Raw genomic sequence first — 21,164 nt, 5'->3', positions numbered from 1 at the left:
TGTAACCGCGGCCGAACAGTTATTCCTCGACTAAAACCCGATTCAACCCAAACGTTGGCCGTATCGCGCCGCAGCTATTCAATCGGGAAAAGACTAAGACGACAAATGCAAAGAGGAAAAGGAATAAGACGAGAAAAGGGTTGAAAATACTACTAAATTTATTTACTATTTACAGGCTCACAATAACCAAGGAGAAGGAAAGATAATAAAATAATATACAGAAGCTTTTAGAGACACAGGGAAAATACTAGCTTATCTAACAGGCTTACTTACTACCCAGGACAGAACAAACAAAGACACTGACTCACGCGGGGAATTGCAGAGTGGATTGCTGGAAGGAGGTGTGTGGCTGGAGGGGGAGGACGGCACGGAGCTGGCTGGAGCTTGATCCCGTACGGGACGTCGGGCTGGACCTCGACGGCCGCTGATGCCACCGAGCCTGTCGTGTGCGCGGAGTCACGGGTCGGAGCTGCTTGTCTCAGTAAAAGCGCATCTGCTTTGACCACCCAGCTCTTTCTTTGGACTCAGTAAAAGCGCAACTCTCTGACGACCCAGCCCTTTCTTTGGACTCAGTAAAAGCGCAACTCTCTGACGACCCAGCTCTTTCTTTGGACTCAGTAAAAGCGCAACTCTCTGACGACCCAGCTCTTGTCTCCTCCCTCCTTGTCTCAACTGCTTGGGGAACGCCCCGCCGGCGGGTTATATAGGCCCCGCCCCTCAACCTTTGCGAACCTCCCCCAAACGTTCTCTCTCCGCCCTCTCAAGCCAAACCCCTTGTTCATGGTTGGTCGAGTGGGGCTGGCTCACTCCTCCCCTCTCTGACGAGGTGGGGACCCGCCTTTCTTCCCCAACCCTGCCTCGTGGTCAATGGCGGCAATTGGAGGGGATGTAATTGCCAATCGACGAAAGGGGGAATGGAGGTTTTTGGGAATGGGAAGGAAGGGAATCTACTCTTATTTCACTTGGTGCAATGGAGTGTCATCTTAATGGAAGACAAGGCCTTACCCTAAGACACATAATAAGGAAATAAACTACTGAACAGGGGTATTCTATGATTGGCTGCCGTGTATGCTTTATGGAGTAATTATGGGACGCCCTTTGACCTTTACACTACGGAGGTATTTACAAGGATCATGACATTTACAAAGGGTGATCTTTACAACAATTTACACCACAACAACAACAAAAAAAAAACATTCTCATATCCACAACAATATATATATATATATATATATATATATACAAAAGGGTCAAAAGGTATATTCCAACAGTACGTAATTAAGAGTTCACGGACTGTTTTGGGTGTTCATTTATTTGAAGAAGAAGAAGAAGACGTTTTGGTCACAAATAAACATACAAACATCACCATATACGTTTGCTCTATTATAATAAGATGTTAATTCAGATACTGTCACAAGTGCAAGAAAAACTCACAGTTAATAAATAAACCATTTATAAATCATATATACTAATGTGTATATATGCCAGTTAATATCCTTTCGAGAGATTGATTCATGGAGGATAGGGGAATAAAAATAAATAAAATAACCACCTTTAGAGGCCATTTTTCCCCGGCAAAGTGGGGGTTGGCCTTTTTCGGGGACTGTGGTTGTTGTTGTTTTTCGGTCCCCTTTTTGAAGCAATGTTTTATGGCCGGATGCCCTTCCTGCCACCAACCCTTTTTGTCGCCTTTTACGACAAGCAGGGAATTACCAGTGAACTGGTACTCAATTAGCCGACCTCGGAAGGATGAACAGGCTGAGTCAACCCCCCTGGCGTTAAGTTAATTCAGCGATCGACCGGGATTCGAACCAAGGATCCTAGGTATCCTAAGCCGGCACCCTAGCCGCTAGCCCAACACCAGGGTTTCGTGAAGGATAGGGGAATGAAGCCCAGTATTCGTTCTTCGTGAAATTTGATTTCAGGATCGTGATTCTCATTACTCTGGTACAAAAAGTGTTCCTTGTCCTTGGTCTTAGTTATTTTAATGTTCATAAAATGGCCAATGCTGCATTAAATCAATTGTTGTTTCCTCTTTTATTACGGCCTTGATGAAAATTCAGTGTTTTCCAACTGCCGGGTGTTGCTTTGAGGGAAGGAAACCCAAACCATCTCATTTCTTTTTTAAACCTTCTGTAATGCACGGTGTTCCAAAAAGACCTGGACAATTTGGTTGTTAATATATTTAGTACCACAAATGATAAGACGATTTCCTTTGTTTTATATGATACAGAAACTCATAAAGTTTTCTTTCTTTCAGGTCTGGTGGTTTATTGTAAAAGAAAATGGCGACCCCACAAGAGAAAGCTCATTGTGTCGAATGGTTCATTGAAAAGAGATCCGACACGCAAGTTCAGTGTAATTTCCGCACAAGGAATGGAAGGAATCCACCATCGCGGCCTAGTATCAGAGAGTGGTACAATACATTTAAGAAGACTCGAAGTTGTCAGAAACAGAAAAGTACCGGTCCACCAAGCACAAGTGCAGCAGACGTTGAACGAGTACGTGAATAATTTCAACAAAGTCCCAGAAAATCATTCCGACGCACATCCATAGAACTGGGACTATCAACCACCACTGTACACAGGATTCTGCATTAAAGACTGAAGTTTTATGTCTATAATGTGCAGATTCTGCAGGAACTCAAACCAAATGATGGACCCAAACGCAAGGTGTTTGACTTGGAAATGCTCAGTCACATGGAGGATGATGAATATAATCTGAAAAAGGTCATGATCACAGACGAAGCTTGCTTTGATGTATTGGAGAAGGTCAACCAGTGCAATGTGAGGACCTGGGGCTCTGAAAACCACCACATTGTCATTGAACACAACACATAGGCGATAGTCCAAAGGGCAATGTGTGGTGTGGCCTTCTCAATGACCGCTTGGTGCATCCCTTTTTCTTTGCAGAGGACACAGTGACCTCAACAATTTACATGAACATCTTCTAAGGATTCACCTTCCCACATATTGAAGACCTGTAACCCGATATTTTTCAACAGGACGGTGCTCTCCCTCATTGGGCCTTAGTCGTTTGAGCCATCCTGCTTGAAACATTTCCAGGTTGCTGGATTGGCCGAGTCGGACCAACCGCATGACCCCCACGATCACCAGACATAACCCCCGTTGATTTTTTTTTCTGTGCGTGTTTGTCAAAGATATTGTCTGCAACACTAAGGTGGCAAACCTGCCGGATCTTCGTTCTCAGATCACAGCTGTATGCGCACTGGTGGATACAAACATGCTGAGCCGAACATGGCAAGAACTCGTGTACTGCCTTGATATCCTGCACGTGACAAAGGGAGCTCACATTGAAGTGTATTGATGGTGTGCACAAAAGGTTGAGTTTCTGTATCATATAAACAAAGGGGTATCATTGTATCATTTGTGGTTCTAAATATATTAACAACCAAATTTGTCCAGGTCTTTTTGGAACGCCCTTTTTTGGAAACTCCTTCTCATTCTTCTTCCTTTTACCTCCTACTTACATTATATAATACCTGAGTTCGCTCAAACAGATGACGATGGTGACATATAATCAAGTGAGTCCAGCAATTCAGAATATATTTATCATTCCCATTTCCATTTCCAATACTTCTTTGAAACAGAGTAGTCTGATCTTTGAAGCCCATTCTTGGTTATAGTGGGAATATTATTCTCTCGGTTAATTTAAAATTAGATATATCAGAACTCCAGAACATAAATTCATCTTGACTTATCAAAGCCTTTCCACCAAAACGCCAGGAATAAATTTGTTGTGTTGAATCTATAATTTGTTGAATCCTCATTGTAGAGAAGTGCCTTGAAATACAATATAACTTTTTATTTTAAACCTACAGGTTGATATTGTAGAAATGACTCATATGAGCTAGCATTACCTAGTATAGTTTAGTTATTTTCTTAATTAATGTCTCAGAGTAGCCTGGTGTTGGCTTAGCGGTTAGGGTGCCGGCTTGGGATACCTAGGATCCTGGGTTCGAATCCCGGTCGATCGCTGAATTAACACCAGGGGGGTTGACTCAGCCTGTCATCCTTCCGAGGTCGGCAAATTGAGTACCAGCTTGCTGGGATGAATGACCCCAGTGTGTACCCCGGCTTAGAATAGGTACACCGTATCCCTGCGCATCGTAAGAGGCGACCAAGTGTTGGTGCCAGGAAGGGCATCGGGCCATAAAAACATTGCCTCAAACAGGGAACCATGATTGTCATGGGACCCGCAAGGCTCCCGCTCTAGCGGGGAAAATGGCCTTAAAACGATCATTCATATTTTCATAGAGTAAGCATAAAGTAATTAATAGTGATAGACAACATGTCCACCCTTCCTAATGTGTGTGTCTAAATACCATCATCCATGTGAGTCCTTTTTTTTATGTTTTCACGTTTGTAAATCTGTCTTTATGGTATTTTAAAGACAATCTGCGCCAGTTTAGGCACGGAAACGGCTTCATTCCTACTTGAGGGGGAAGGGGACAAACCTTGCCCAGTAACAGGTTATGAGGGGTGGTATTCCATTGCCTTATTGACAGATTATCAAGTGAGCTAGAAATGGTGTATTTATGCAATTAACTTCCTCATGGACACATAGCATCAGATCCCTCTGCTCACCGATATCATGAAGTGATGATAACTCAGCACTGCAGTTTCTCTTTGTATACACCGACATACTCACATGCATACCACATGACCTGTCATTTAATATGACATATTTTATTGTATAATCTATCATTATATGGTGTATTATAATTCCTTCACTCCCCCTCTTCATAATCCACCTCCATGCCACCACATCTATGTTTATGCGACTAGATCCTACACTCCAGTCTACCAAAATTTTAAGTAAATAATTCCTTCAATTCAGTGAAACAGCACAAGACTCAACTGAAGATTTGACATTTGAGAGTCCACATCCAAGTGTGAAGAATTGGACGATGGCGTAGTTGAGGGATAATGGAGTTTGAATTGTTGTACTGCAGAGGATGAAGACAAGACGATGGTGAAAAGGAAGGCGAGGCTGCAGTTCTCAGCAGCGAAGTGCGCCCTTCGGCACAGAAACCCCGGTCGGCCGCTCAAGATGAATACCCGGCAAGCATCAAGGGGTGAGCTCGTCAAACCTTTACTGGACCTAATCCCAATACAAAAGCTTCATGTGCTTATGGACCATGCGGTGCCTATGAGGGAAGTTCTAATCTACTATGAATGAGATGCAATAGTCTATGAAGAAGATTCTTACAAAACTCAAGTTTCATTATTTTTCAATATTGTAAGTATATACAGTATAATGAGTAAGAGATTGTTCTCTTTTTTTCAACTTACATATGCTTTTATATTGAAAAATAAAAAGTTGGTGTTTTTGGATTTGTGTGTGTAATTTTGCTCCGAGAATATTTTGAATGTTCCATGTATTTACAAAAAGCTGAAAGCCATTTTGCCTTTTCATTATCTTCCTCTACGTCCTCTTCTCCTTTTTGTTCTCCTTCGTCTTCTTATTATTATCAGTTATCACTATTGTTATTTTTTATCTCTAGAAATGGTTCATCATCATTTCGCTTTTGTTATTTTGTTATTCAATTAAATAACACATCACTAAGATCACACAGAGTGCCTGCTTTTTAAAGCCCTTTGAAGGCCTATGCTTTGTTTAAATAGAATGCGAAAATGAAGGCTGTGAATTACAAACATAAAATAGACGACGTAATGGTTGACAATGGCTATTGTATACCATACAAACCCCTTGCCTTTGGTTTTGTGGATGTTCCACAAATTACCATGGAGTCTCACAGCAAAGGAAGAGATGAACCCATCTATTTTCACACGGCACTTACTTCGTACAAGGGCCCAGTTTTGGGCTTTGTCTTTCTTCATTCGAGCTTGCTATTACGATGTACGTGCCTGGGCTTTGCCAGTCACGACTGCTCACCATTTACACGTGTGCTTATACATGGCAGCCTGAAACTGGAATGGCATTCTGCTGGGCAAAGAGAAACATCTGTGTGATTCTTTGAATGTCATCAGGCCTGGAGGAATATTTGAGATTCCTTGCATGTTATAAAGCCTTGAGGAACATCTCTGAGACTGGCATGTTGTAAGGCCAGAGGAATATCTGTGTAATTCCTTAAATGTTGCAAAGTCTGGAGCTACCAGCTTTGGGAAGTAAAGTGTGAACATAGGCAAAGACAAATGAACTGCTCCATATGTTGCACTCCTTTTCTTTTTATCATCAGCCACTCCTCCCGCACCGCAGGAGGCACACACACATACACAAACACACACACACAGTGTGTACAATTAGAATGTGAGTACATCTGTAAAGTATTGTTATGTGGAAGGGGGAGTTAGCTAGACTGTGGTAAGTGCAGTATGGTCCTTGTGTTTCGAGTAGGTTAAATTGCCATGTAACAGGGACCAGTCATAGTAAGTCGTTTGCGTTGCATGTGACTCTGAGGAGGTAGCATATGTAATTTATAGAGAGGTTAGACATCTCGCCCATGCACCATCAGGTTGTCAACGGTTGTTGTCGACCCACCTGACGTGTATGTAACAAGCTTATTATCCTCTTTCTGGAACTGAGTATTACAAAGCAACAAACCAGCTCCATCAGCAAACTCCAAAATCCTTTCACCTTCTCCATTTCTCACACCATATCCGTAACCCCCATGAACTCCCTCAAAACCGTCCATACTCCTTCCCACATGTCCATTTAGGTCTCCTCCTACCACAACAACTTCCTCATCTTTCACGTTTTCCATCAGCTTCTCTATCGCACACCAGAACTTGTCCTTCTCTTCATCGCTCCGACCAACCTGCGGAGCATATCCCGAGATGACGTTCACCAAGAGCTTTCCAATCATCATTTTCACCATCATCTACCTTTCACTCACTCTAGTCACACTCACCACACTGTCTACAAACTTCTCAGAAAACAGGACACCAACACCATTCACGCCCTCCGGGCACCCTTGCCACACAAACTTGTATTTCTGTCCCTACCTACCCTTCACCATTCTCACACCACTTCCCTTCCATCTCGTCTCTTGCACACAACATATGTCCACTCTTCTTCTGACCAATACTTCCACCACTTCTCCTGATCTCCCTGTCATTGTCCCTACATTCCATGTCCCAAAACTCAGAAACCGATCTCCACGTGGGGCATCAGACGTTTCGTCATCATAAATGGAGTGATTTCCACCCTTGCTTCAATCGGGTTCCCCACCTTGAGTTTTGACGAGAGGGAGTGAGGTCCCCTACGGGGTACTTCGGGCTGTACCCTGCCCATGTGTAATTGTAATTATCATGGTTCCCTTTTTGAGGCAATGTTTTTTATGATTGGATGCCCTTCCTGATGCAAACCCTTTTTAGTCGCCTCTTACGACACGCAGGGATACGGTGTACCTATTCTAAACCGGGGTACACACCGGGTAAATTAAAAAAAAAATTTTATACAGACAGGGGAATGGTAAAGTAAAAATAAAACAATGTTTTTGTTATATCGGCCCGCACTCAGCTTGCTCAACAAGACTTTTAGGAGCTTGCTGGTCGTCGAAGCTCGAAGCCCCACAGGCAGGAAGCGCACAAGATGGTTGCTCCACGGCACCACGAACGTGAGGTCCTTTTTTAGGGCAGTCCTCCCTCGGGCCCCTCAGCTGTCCGGGGAAGCACAACGCAGACCCACAAACCGCCACTAACACCTCCTCCTCACGATCGCAAAAGTCCACCCTGGCTTTGAAAGTTTTCCTCACGATCGCACACGAGAAAGCGTGACCACGCGCCACGAAATCTACAACAAGAGGGAGAGAGACTGATTCTTCTTCTTTTCTCCTCCTCGAACCTTCGCTCTGACGTCACACTGACCTCACCCCGACCAATCGCCGCGTTCCACTCAATCGCTCCATGGGGCATGGTCCACCGGTTACGATAGTTTCCACGCCCCTCGTCCCACTCTTGGGGTGTGGCCTTGTTCCTTAGTTGGTTGGTGGGGCGGGGTTAATTGTCCGATCGGGAATGTTCAGCCCTGTCTGCGGTGGTGGTTGTTGGTTAATGGAAGGCGGTGATTTAATGGACGTTTTGTATGGCCACCCTCGTAAATATAAAAACATAGGGAAAAATCACAGGGAGCAACCACATACTGAGAGAACTACCCTTAGGCCCTACCTAATTAGCATGTCTTCACTCCTCTTGTGAAGAACACATAAACAACCTAAAGCTCACAGTTTTTCTACTTACATACATCGAGATTGGCTCCTACGCGTCCACTGTCCATGCTACCCTACACAGTTGTATCTCCACTATGGTATTTCATCACCTACCCCCACAAACGTAACAATATTTTAATGGCACCCTGGCAAAATTCTAAATTCCTGCCCTAGCTATTGCTGGGAAGGCAATGGCAAACCACCCAGTATACCACTTGCAAAGGAAGCTGTATTGGTGGCACCGACATTCTGTGAAGAGTATGGCACATCAGAGAGTGAGTCTTTGAAGAAGATAGGAGGATTTTCAATTTTCTGAGTCACAAAATGAGTCACAAGGATATGATACTTAGGGTTAAATGTAATGATGTTGCAAATATAATACCACTAACTTTTGATCTTGTCATCAAATTTTTTTTTTAATGCAGCTACCACTGGGATGAGGGACTGTTCGGTAGAGGGAGCTCATCTATAGCTTGTACTTTTTTTACATACAGGGCAATGACATCTCTGTGCTGTACCTTGAAATACAGTGGCATAAAGAGACAATGGACGAATGAATATTGTTTATAGTATTTGAACCTGGATATGTAGTTTCAGATTTATGGTCTGCTCTGTTGTTAATTAGAATACAACCAGTCTGTGTTTTCCTAATCTGGTGTAACCACACACTCCAGGCTAGAAAGTTTGGTTCAGAGATCCTTCAGCAATGCACTTCGTAAAAAGAAGCGACGAAATAGCACAAGGAAAAGTAAAAGGTCAAGCGAGGTATAAATAAACGAGAGGCATACTCGAAGGAACATCTTGCACACTCGCTCCGCACACGCTAGCCTTTGCAGATTCCAGGTTAGGTGAAAATTATGGCAAAAAAATCTGATTGTTTACCTTTTCAGGAATTGGTGGCATGTACTGTCCTTCATTTGTGGGTAGATTTGTGTCAAATCTTTTCTGCTTTGTTTATATCAGGCCTCCATTAATAATCACTTCCTTGATATACCCTTGCTCACATTCTCTCGACTTCATCAACAGTTAACAGATGCTGATTCCATGGATGTTGCATTTGTGAAAGAGTTATCATTTGTGAAAGGGCTGATGGGATGGCTCAGGGGTAGCGTTCCTTGTCTTTGAGCTGTCTTGACCTCGTCCAATGGCTGACCTGACTATAAACTGTGATCCTGCTGCTTTATAGGCTCTGTGCTGCATCAATGAGTGCGTTACCCTTCACAGGGGACATTGGGCTGGCAGTTCCCATCTGCTAACTTCGGTGGTGGATGTTTAATGTCCCACAGTACTTTTTAAAAGAGTAAGGCATTGGAATTGCTGGCACCATCACAAAAGTTCTAAATCCCTGACCCGACCTAAAGGAGCACAGGAGCAGCTGTGCTTCCAAAAATTGATGCTTCACTAACGAAGGACACTTTGCAGTATGCTTCAATAAATATGTTCCGTAGAACTTGTGCACCTGCAACCAGGTGGCTCATATGTGCCATCTAATGTCTGTGTGCAGACAGCAGCACGGTGAATTACATCAACATCAAGTGCGATTCATCGAAGGGCCGTCCGGCTCGGAGGGGACGCAGAGTGCAAGCAAATCACAACTTTCTCATCACTGCGGAGGTGGAAATAGAGATGAAGGCAGAGCTGCCAACAGGTGGGTTTATCTGATCGTGTTGAGAAATTCCTTTTATACTGGAGGCTCACATTCGTTAAGTTGTTTTTGCCTCCTCCTCTTGTGTTTTTACAGCTTGTGACAGTATAAACGTTATTTTGCAAACATTGCCCTCTTCTGGTTGGCCAATTTAAATCTAAGAAAATCAAGTGGTTTCAGTACAATACCAGAACTCCATCAGAGTAAAGCTTTAAAAAAAAAAGAGGACAGGATGCAATACTAATACTATAACGGCAGACCAGATACTATAACGGAAGAGCACAAACCTCCACCAGAATGAACAGTTTACGGTTTGTATCCATCGATCGGCCAGATCTGCATCCGGAAGTGAACCGAAATCGAATCGGCTTGTTCTTATCACCGACCCAGCTCATCCACCAAGTTTTGTCGTAACCCATCCATAAGGTTTAAATAGTGTGCTAATATATCGTTTTGAAACCAATGGTGAAGAATCGCTTAAAAAATCATCATATCCGGATCTGGAACCGAATCTTCACCAAAATCGAATCGCTTCTTTCTTGTGATATACGCGATCTGTCTGCCGAGTTTAATCCGAATCCATCCCCCTACCTTTTGACATATCCTGTTTTATATACATATATACAATTTTATATACAGGAATCAAATTCCTGCGAGGGGCTAAGTGTGAAAAAATTCTGACTCAACGCGGGGCTCGAACCACGGACCTCCGTTGATTACGCGTCAACAGCCCACTGCGCTATTGAGCCAGCCGCAATCTCCTCAAAACTTTTCCACACTTAACACTGCGAGCTTTATCATGGCCGATGTCTTACATGCCTGCTAGGCAGAACCCGAATGTGAGCGTAAGTATATGTATGCGTATGTATATGTATGTATATATATATACAGCACACATAAATATAATATATCGCTTTTGTCCCTATCTGTCAGTGGTGAAGAATCACTTCAATATGCTCAGATTCGAATCTTCACCGAAATGTCGTCCAAATCCGCCCATAACTTTTTCAGATATCCTGCTCACAGACAGACAAACAGACAGGGGTGAAAACATAACTTCCATCCACCTGGGGTGGCGGAGGTAATTAGTAAAGTTAAAAGGAGTGGAAGAGTTCCTGGATAGACACCAGGTGCAAAATGAGATGACAGTGACTGTCTGCAGGATAAACGGGAAGAGTGAGATATTATTGCTACCAACAGGGGGTTGCATGAGACACAAAGGTGTGGCATGGTCTCATTTGGTACTCAATGGTTGACCCTCAATAGGTTTTTGCTCAACATTTGCAACCCCTTGAAGATGCAGATGAAAGAGACTGCTTCCTTTTGTATACTTGGAAATCCTATGTTTTCAAAAAAACCCATTAATGACATGTATGGTTGTTTCAGGTTCTGACTATATCTATTTCTCTGGCATGAAATTGATAAATTAATAAACAAAATGACTCAGTAGAGCGTTCCATTGAGTGTGTGCCATGCCGCCCGCAGCCTCGTGCGATGATTCCTGTGCACGCGTACGCACGGACCGCCGTCTCCGCAAGGCAGTACGAGCACTACGTAAATCCATCAACAAGGAGCAGTTCATTGTTCGACTATCTGGTTCTGACTATGAGATGAAGCGAAAGGCACCCAAACGTGCGGACAAATGGCGGGGTGGGTGTGGAGCAGGACGCATCTCTACAGACGGCAAATGCGGTGAGGAGCATTCAAATTATTCCAATATAATTAGTTTTCTTCAGCATTTTCTTTTGGTGTGTTCACACAGAAAGGCTTATCCAGAGTAAATGCGAAATTTCAAGAGCTAAGATGGTTGTAAATGCAGGTTATTTGGTCTGAACTCCGGACTAGACAATCTGGCCGGGGCCATGGATTAGTGGCGGTAAGTCTTTGTTCACGGCAGAAGCATTTGATGTGCTGGAACTCACTATCTGAGGGCAGTGTCGGTGGTAATTCTAACACTAACCACAGTCACATGACCCACGTGATATTGTGACGTCAACTGATGTGCAACCTGCGGCCTGGCCACCATTAAGTTTTAATTTGAATGCCAAAGCTTTACGACATATGAATAAAAGTTCTTGTGTGTCGATAGGAACGAGTTACTTCGGATTATCTGTGTGAACACAGCTTTAAAAATAAAGAAAATGTTCACGATAAATAAAAATAAAAAGAGTATTTGTGCTTCTTTGAATGCTTCACTGTTAATATCGTTGACGTGTACACAGTGAGCTGCAGTCCGGGGACGTACCATAACGGGATGCAAAATCAGTGCTTCCCGTGCCCTGCGGGTACTTACCAGGACAAAGGAGGACAGCTCACCTGCGAACCCTGCCCAGGAGCTGACCTCAACAGGAGTTTGCATAGTTTGCCCGGTGCTCGAAACGTCACAGAATGTGCTGGTAAGACACTTTGTCTCTACAATTTGCTCGGCTGGGTTTGTCTCTGTCCTCGAGAAAAACGATGTCGTAAAGATGATGTCACTGGTACCCAGAGTGCTTTGGGATGTGACATATCTTCCCCCAACCTCAGTGGCTGTGTTTGTGTGAAAGTCAAGTCTGGTGTTGTCTCACGTGTCTGTCTGCACCTGTGCGTGATTTGTGTCACAGACGGCTCCTCCTTAAAGCCTTGGAGTCCGTAACAAAAAAAGTTTTCGATTATGTAAGCTAATTTGTCTCTCCAGATATGTTATCGACGTATCTCTCTCCAGATATTGTGTGCAGACAATGTATACAAAAACGATTGTAGTTACCATCCCAAAGTTACCAACAACATCTGTTGACCACCTGTTTTATCCAGGGAAGTGTCCACGAGGGCAACTATCATTAGACGGCTTTCAGCCATGTCGGCCATGTCCAACCGGCTCTTACCAACCGGAAGCTGGGCGTACGTTCTGCTTCTCATGCGGTGGTAGCCTTCCCACGAGGCACGAGGGTGCAACTGATTTCCATCACTGCGAGACAAAAGGTACAAATCTCTACTGGTGGAGACACACGAGTTTTGGTTCATGTCAACATTTAGATTCAGTGAGTTTTTCTTGTACAAACAAATGTTTCATCCACTCCTATAAAGCTGCTCAAACTGATTGTGTTTGGCTTTGCAATCGCTGATCATTCTTAGTATGATCAATGTTGATCAATCCGTGATCATTACATGTGTTTTTCAACTGAAGATTGACGTCTGTACCAAATTGGGTGCTGCTGATCTCTGAGACCAGCCAGGTATATATAGATACCTGTTCTGAGTAAACCATCTGGACATCACAACAACAACAGGCATTTTAAGGCCATTTTCCCTGCTAGAGCGGGGGTTAGCCTTGCGGGCCCCATGACAATCTTCTCCATTTTGCCCTATTTTCTGGATCTCTCCTTGTTAACCCCCTTGCCCGCATTTCTTCTTCCACCATCTTTAGCCAAGTCTTTCTCGGTCTTCCTCGTCCTCCACTTCCTTCTACATTCATTTCCATCACTCTTCTCAACCAGTCACTTTCATCCTTCCTCAACACATGACCAAACCATCTCAACCTGTTCCTCTTCACAGCGTCAATCTGGACAATCTGGACACCAATTGCTGAAAATGTTCAAGTTGTAACTGCCCCAAATACCGGCCCCCTGAAAGGTAACTTTGTCTCTATCTCCTCCTACAGGGAGTGGAGACAAAATAACCACTTTTCCGTCCCCCCGCCCCTCTCTCTCTTAGTTCTGCTCATTCATTCATTTTGTCGTGGTGCCAATCTGCTGTCCCGTTGCCCCACTGTTAGTAAGCTGCCTTTCCACCCTCTGTCACCACCTTCTTCTGAGTGTAGATTTTGGATGCAAAAACAAATGGGCACCAGTCTTTCCAGACTATTGCACATCACCACCTCTTCATTTCTGCTAAATCCACTCCCACTCTTCTCTTCTCACACTGATTCCTTAAATTCCCTTTTCCTCCCTGATCCTTTCATTCCCAGATAATGTGTTTGCATGTTCTTATCTACCTGTTACACTCTGCCCACCTACCAGTCTGTGAAGCTGCCACCTTCTTTAGTTTAGCTCCTCCGTGAGCCTTGACTTGGAGGAGATACGAGCTTATGAGCGAATAGTTATGAGCCTCAACTCATAAATTTTCCTTCTTTTGAAAGTCTTGGCTGACGGAATATGGAGGTAATAGAGGGGTAGAAGCCAATGCATTGACAGTGTGGCAAAGGGACAACATTGGATGAAACATGGTGATTGACGGACAGGAGAGAAGAGGGAAGGAAACAGCAACATGCAAATAGATCGGGAAAAGTATGGGAGCACTCTCCAAAAGCCCTTCAACATTTCCACAGCGTCTGAAGCTAATTGAGACACGCATACATATGTTACACGCAGGACAAGCGTGTATGAGGAGGCATCATTGGACTTCTTTTTAATGGAACCATTGGTATACAGATTTCTTTATTTTTTTTACAAGATTGAGGCTCGTGTAAGACCTAACATTAATCACAAAAAGACAAACTGACACATAAAACATAAGAAAAAGGGAGCGTGAGACAAGATGGAGAGAGAGGAAAGCACACAAGTACAACCTTTGAGAGCAGGGACATCAGGAGATCTGTGGGAGGGAGAAGGCTTGGGAGGAGGAGGCACGAGAAGGGGGAGGGGCGGATGAGAGGTAGAAAACACATGGACACTGCTAGGACTTCCAGGAAAGAAGTCGGAATTTCAGAAAAGTGGATCTGGGGTGAATTAACGGGGGTAGAAAAGATCAAGGTTTTGGATGGGGGAAGATAAGGGATGGTGGTGAACAGCTGTTTTAAAGACCTGGAGAGAGGAGTGGGATTGAAGGGAGTGGGGGAGTTTGTTCCAGAGGTGGGAGAAAAGAGGAATGAAACAGTGAAGGTGAGCAGAGAGTCTTGATTTTGGCAATTTCACCAGAAAAGGGTTGCTGGCAGATCTTGTGCGACCTGTAGGAATATTTGGGGGACAGAGCACAGAGAGAGTTGGGGGAGCAAGGCCGGAGAGGAGTCGGTAGAAGACAGAAAGACCACCAACCTGCCTGCGGTGAGTGAGTGAAAGGTCCTCGAAGATTGCAGGGGAAAATAGAAAAGATTAAAAGTGTGGGCAGGATAAGGGACGTTTTGGATGATCCTGAGTAAAGATTACACCACAGCACAGTAAGTAAGGTGCACGGCCAATCATCTTTGGTGTGAAATTGGAAAAACGTTTTTTCTTAGATATGAATGCACTCGATGATTAATATTTCATTCCTTATTGTGGCGTGAAATTTATGGAAGTCTCTCTCTATCTCTCCTCTCTCTCTCTCTCTCTCTCTCTCTCTCTCTCTCTCTCTCTCTCTCTCTCTCTCTCTCTCTCTCTCTCTCTCTCTCATGCACACACACACACACACACACACAGTGCACTGCTCTCCTGGTCATCGGTATGACAGTGGCAGCCATCGCTGTGTCCGCTGCTCCATCGGGACCTACCAACCCAAGTTTGGCCAGAACTTCTGTATCAGGTGTCCGGGAAACACAACCACCGATTTTGACGGCTCCACTAACATTTCACAGTGCAAAAGTGAGTGAATTATTTAAAAACCTCCAACTCACCATTTTATTATATCTGTTCCTTGAGCTCCAAATCTTGAGGTGCTGATGTATGTTGATCTCCATTGCATGGCCCTGTTTCTGCAGACACGATGTGTGGTGGAGAATTGGGAGAATTCACAGGTTATGTGGAATCGCCAAACTACCCAGGTGACTACCCCTCCAATGTGGAGTGTACCTGGCATATCAGCCCATCACCAAATCGTCGTATTCTGGTGGTTGTACCCGAAATCTTCTTGCCCATTGATGATGAGTGTGGAGATTATTTGGTGATGCGGAAAACTGGTGAGTCTTCTTTATTAGATGCAAACATTAATACTAGCTATCACTTAACTACTAAGAGACATTGCGTGATGTTCGACAATTACAATGCTCCAGAGAAGTCCATCGAGTCTACAATCCTCTGCACCCACCACCCCCACCCCTTCCTCTTATTTATGATCATTATTCCCTCCCATGTCCCTAACTAATAAAACGTCCATGCCATTCCATGCACCTAAAACCATCGGTCCGGAATTGGTGCGGAGTGACTCGTGCGGTGCGCCGGCACACGCTGTGCTATGGAATGTGCAACACTTCATAGCCACAGGTATAAAAGGGTTTGGCCTGAGTGGGCGTTGTCCTGTAGTTTTAGATTTTGTATTTACAGGAACGAGGCTCCTGGAAGAGCAAGGTAGAACTGACAGTTGAACAAGTGTCAAGGGGATGAAGAAACAGGAGAATAGGAGAAGGAGACATGGAGGAAACCTAAATTAGCAAGTAAAATGGTTGAGTTAGGAAGCTTAATATGGGTAATAAAGATCATGGATCAGAATTGGGGATGACAAGAGATGACGGTGCTTCGCTTGCCTGAAGCCATTGTGGGAAGAGCAAGGAAGAACAGCCTCTGGAAGGAAGGTAGTTCCACAGATGTGAGAATCAAGGACTAAAAGACTTGAAGTGTGCAGTCAGCCTGCGTTTTGGGTTAGGTATAACCATTAGGGGGTTAATGGAAGAACATGTGCATCCTGGAGTTGCTGGGGAGGTCAGAGGACTAAAAATGTTGGAGAACAGATGGTAGAAAACAAAGAAACTACTGACCTGCCTGCAATGTGAGAGCAACAGACCTTGAGCTTCGGCTTCATCATGGCAGAATCCAGGAGAGACAGCTGTGATGCTCAGGTGCAAACCCATAGCAGAGTGCATTACTCCATTGAGCTATGGACAAAGGCCTTGCAGACTGTGAGTAGCTTTGATTTTTCCAAGGAAAGACTTGGATCGATGCTGATGTCGAATCTGCTGCTCGCTTTTGTGGCAGCTTTGCTATGTGGTCGACCCAGGAAAGGTCATGGCTGAAGATGGGGCCAAGAAGTTAAAGCGACTGAACCTCTTCCAACAGATGACCAAGGAAATAGATAGGTGGGATCATTTGATGATCATTCCGGAGCAAGAGGTGAGACTGTGAGATTTTCCATGATTGAAAGACATGTTCCATTTATCAGCCAAGAGTATAATAATTTGCAGGCAGCAGAGAGAGAGAGAGAGAGACAGAGTGAGAGAGACAGAGAGAGAGAGACAGAGAGAGAGAGACAGAGAGAGACAGAGACAGAGAGAGACAGACAGACAGACACACACAGCGACTGTCTGCCGATGCAGAGGGATGGGGGTTCTGGATGACACGTGGAATAATCTGCAGAAAGGAAGAGAGGGTTTCCAGAGCATTGGAGAGGTCATTAATTTACATGAGCAACAATGCTGGAGCAAAACACTGCCTTGGGAAACTCAAGCCTCCACTGGGAGAGTGGAGGAGAAGGTTCCACTGATGGCAACACGTTGACTGTGTGAGTGGAGGAAGACAGAAATCCAGGGATGAAGGTAGCCATGCCACAGTCAGAGAGCTTGGCAAGCAAATCAGGATACCAGACTGTATCGAATACCTGTGATACGTTCAGGGAGACGGTACTCACCTTTAGTTTGAGATTGGTGGCCTCCAGCCACTGCTGAGAGAGGAGGAGAAGCATGTCCAGTTGAGTGGCCTGGTCTGAATCAACAATGATGGACAGAGATCAGAATGTTTGATAACAGGAAAGATTTGACATCGGAAGCACTGATGGATTCCATGACTTTGCTTGTAATTGGAAGCAAGCTCACTGGCCTACAGTTGGCCGAGTCTGTTTTTGCACCGTTCTTGTGGACATGATTAATGTTTGCTGACTTCCATGCAGAGGGGAGGTGAACAAAGACTGAATTCGATGGGGGATGTTAATGATCCCACAATGTCTTTGGAGAAGCAGAGGTGAACTATCACCAGGACCCTGAACAAATTACAGAATTCCTCTCACCTTCAGTTGAACGTCAGGCCTGGCCAGCCAGCTCGTGATACGTTTAGGCCAAAAACCATGTCCAGGCCGACCCTACAAGAAGGTGGGAATAATTGCGGCTGTTTAAGTAGTATCAGCAGTATTAGTATGAAAAACATGCTGGAGAAAGTAATATCAATGTGTGGATGTTATTATGCTTTCGGCAAATTTGAGAAACAATGAAAAGGCGAATGAAATGAAGCAAACAAGGAAAAGTAAACTCTGATGTAAAGTGTAGTTTTGACATCGGTTATTTGATGGTGTTCATGTTGCCTCGTCTGGGTGTCTCCGCAGCCTCGCCGTTCTCTGTGACCACGTACGAGACGTGCCAGATGTATGAACGACCCCTTGCGTTCACGTCACGTTCGCGCAAGCTGTGGATCCAGTTCAGATCCAATGAAGGAAATAGTGCTAAGGGCTTCCAGGTGCATTACGTCACATACGATGGTAAATATAAAGCAACCACGCATCTTCACGATGAGTAAACGTTCAAGTCGTTTTCATTGTCAATATTTTTAACTGTTAAAAGATTTAAGATGCTGTACAATGAATGCTCTTGTATGTGGAGGTCCGATCAGCTTGGCATCGATAACAAGAGAAAAATCGATTGTTTCACCTTTTTTTAAACAGAGGATTATCAAGAGTTGATTGAAGACATCGTAAGGGATGGTCGGCTATACGCATCAGAAAACCACCAGGAAATTCTCAAGGTTAGTTGGTAGAGCTGCAAGAAAGGTTCACAAGGTACGTTTGAACCATGACTCATACTCCGCTTCTCTTTCAGGACAAGAACTTGATCAAGGTTTTGTTTGAGGTGCTCGCCCATCCACAGAATTACTTCAAATATACGAAAGCCGATTCCAAGAAGATGTTCCCCCAGTCATTTATCAAGTTTCTGCACTCAAAGGTGTCTCGCTTCCTGAGTCCTTACAAGTAAACGCGCCAGTCGGCCCAGAAGTCGGAGTCTTCTTCACCCAGAAGTGACACTCGAGCTCTTTCCACTGCAGAGAGAATGTGCGACGGTGTAGATAGCAGCGGAAGTTTGTTGGACCTTGCTGGGATTCCTCCGTTACTCTTTCTCTTTTTACACCTTTGCATCCTTAATAGTCAAAATCCAATAGACGGCGCGAAGACTTCAAGCTCGCCTTTTCGGCAGACCGCCGCAGACGGGATCTTCCCTCCGAATACCACCGACGAAAAAAAACCAGCATGAAACATAAGAATCCACCATTTTTAGTGATCATTGAACTTGCAGAATGTTTTTCGTTTGTTTTTTTCCCCCTGAAGCAAAGATACTGCTGTAAAAAGATGTTAAGGCACTCTCGACTTGTTTTAAGAAGAAGAAAAAAGAAAAGAAAAGGAAAGAAATGCACTACTGTATTTAACAGAAACCTTAATTATGCGTGTGAAGGTCTACACGGTAGTAGGTTCCCACCACCATTGGTCTTGGTCTTCGACCGAAAGAGACTACTTAAAACCGTGAAGATGGAGTTCACAGAAAGCCGAGCCATGTTAGTCCTACATGATTTTGAATTGTGTATCGCCGGGGGACGGTAGAGGCCACTAAATGCTTTATACTAATGCCAAAGTGAAATTATCCGTCTGCTGTTGGGAAGGTTGCACTTGAAAATGTGTTTTGACTTCAGCAGCTTAAAAAATCCTTCCAAATGTTCTTAGAGTTTTGTTTTTAATTTGGAGTCGCAACGTTTAAGCGAAACGTTCCTTCACAAAGCAGTTGGACTACCTGGAAGCAGCTTCTGGCATCAACGACGGCGGCCTTTCGCAAGGTGAGATTGGCGCCTGCCGCCCGCAGGTGCCGGTGTGACGATGCGGAGCCGCCACGCTTTGGTTTGCCATACTAACACTACTCCCTGTACATGGAATTGCAAAGTAAATGCTTAGGGATAGCGTGTAAAACATTTTGTACTCTTCCAGCCCCCCTTAGTTACTGCTGCTTTGTATCCGTGCTTTAACCAAAACCTGTATATTATGTAAAAAAATTAAATCTTTCACCAAATATTTGTAACTTAAATATTGTAATTCGGGTGAGCTTTAGTCCGCTGCATTTCCGTTCGACTCCGAGTCGGTTTCACACGTGCGTCCTGTGCTCGGTGCTGTGCGATGTCAAGAAGAGTTGAAACCATTTAACGCTTCATACTTTACAACTGTGCCTCGATGTACTTCCTGTTGCAACTGCTTTGCAGTACCAGTACCATTTAACAGATAATCATTTACTCCGTCCTTCTAACATTCGATTATAGTTTTGTAAGCTAGACCTGTTTATTGAAAAACCACAACCATAAGCGTATGTGTAATTTACCTTCATAGAATGTTTATGGCTTACAGCAAGGTTTTGTTTTGCTTCTTTTTTTTTTAACTGTGGAAGTGAGTGAACTCTGGTTATCAAATGACAAACTCCAAGCGAACTTCAGCTCAATGGAAAATGGTTAATGTGAAGGATCCTGCCTGATCTATTGTAAAGGGAGCCATTTTGCATTTTTGGCATTAGTAACATTGTACTCGATGCAATAAATACGTCTTGAAATTACATGGGGTTGTCCATTGCATACGAGTAATCGACCGTTTCACCAAATATTTGTAGATTTGGTGCCGGGCAAAGTCTTTGCTCGAATAATCCTTGAGGGGCTCGCAACCACCCGTCTGCTTGAGCATCAGCACCCAGAGCAGTGTGGCTTTACACCAAAGAGGTCAACAACAAGGGTAGTGATCGCCAGGACTGCAACAACTACCATGGGGTGATGCTGCTCTCGGTGCCGGGCAGTGCCCATCGTGGTCTTTCTTCGAATCTTTCCTCTGTGATCATCATCTACCAAGTTCCTCTCCTAATATTTTGCTTCTTTCAGAGACCCAATTGTCACATGATGTTCTTGTTAGCTCCTTTAACATTTCAAACTACAACCTTCACTCACGATTCCACTTCAAAGGGATGTGTGTCTACTCCAACATCAACACACCTGCTGTACGCCTTGTGGACCTCGAATCTCCAAACTCTGATGTCATCTGGCTTAAGATTTGTTTCCTGACCATTACTATTTTTCGCTGTTGCACTTCCTGCTCTCCCAACTCTACAAACTTTATAGCTTTCTTTGTTATCACCCACCCTACCCAGTACCCATATCCCATAACACTTTGGATTTGTCCTTCACCTCCAATTCGTTGCGTTACAACTACACAATTTCACCTCCAATTGGTTGTTCTGACCACAATTTTGTGAACATCACTTTACTTACCACCACACCTTCTCCTCCGACTGCTCAGACTAAACCCCAGTATTGGCATTTCAATGGCGCTGACTGGACTTGTTTACGAAACTTCTTTTCTGATTTTCCCTGGAAAGACTACTGCCTCTCCTTGGCCGATGCCTCTATCTCTGCTGAATGTATAGCTGAGGTTATTATT

General features: G+C 44.2%; 1 protein-coding gene across 4 annotated transcripts in view; it reads left to right on the top strand.

Moving 5' to 3' along the window:
* LOC137433036 (signal peptide, CUB and EGF-like domain-containing protein 2) overlaps nucleotides 1-20,292 on the top strand; it is a 398,204-nt gene extending 377,912 nt beyond the window's left edge. For all 4 annotated transcript variants that reach the window (XM_078783854.1, XM_068125439.2, XM_068125442.2 and 1 more), the window contains 10 exons: nucleotides 4,976-5,098; nucleotides 9,699-9,842; nucleotides 11,325-11,531; nucleotides 12,062-12,235; nucleotides 12,633-12,800; nucleotides 15,215-15,376; nucleotides 15,493-15,690; nucleotides 18,039-18,191; nucleotides 18,375-18,454; nucleotides 18,529-20,292. In XM_078783854.1, coding sequence (XP_078639980.1) covers nucleotides 4,976-5,098; nucleotides 9,699-9,842; nucleotides 11,325-11,531; nucleotides 12,062-12,235; nucleotides 12,633-12,800; nucleotides 15,215-15,376; nucleotides 15,493-15,690; nucleotides 18,039-18,191; nucleotides 18,375-18,454; nucleotides 18,529-18,681 — 1,562 coding nt within the window. In that variant the 3' untranslated portion in view covers nucleotides 18,682-20,292. The remainder of the gene's footprint in view (nucleotides 1-4,975; nucleotides 5,099-9,698; nucleotides 9,843-11,324; nucleotides 11,532-12,061; nucleotides 12,236-12,632; nucleotides 12,801-15,214; nucleotides 15,377-15,492; nucleotides 15,691-18,038; nucleotides 18,192-18,374; nucleotides 18,455-18,528) is intronic.
* The last annotated feature ends 872 nt before the right edge of the window (nucleotides 20,293-21,164 follow it).

Source organism: Myxine glutinosa, chromosome 8 (genome assembly GCF_964187855.1).
Source record: "Myxine glutinosa chromosome 8, kmMyxGlut1.1, whole genome shotgun sequence".
Lineage (NCBI taxonomy): Eukaryota > Metazoa > Chordata > Myxini > Myxiniformes > Myxinidae > Myxine > Myxine glutinosa.
Note: the sequence above shows the minus strand (reverse complement) of the source record. Positions and strands in the feature narration are given on the sequence as shown.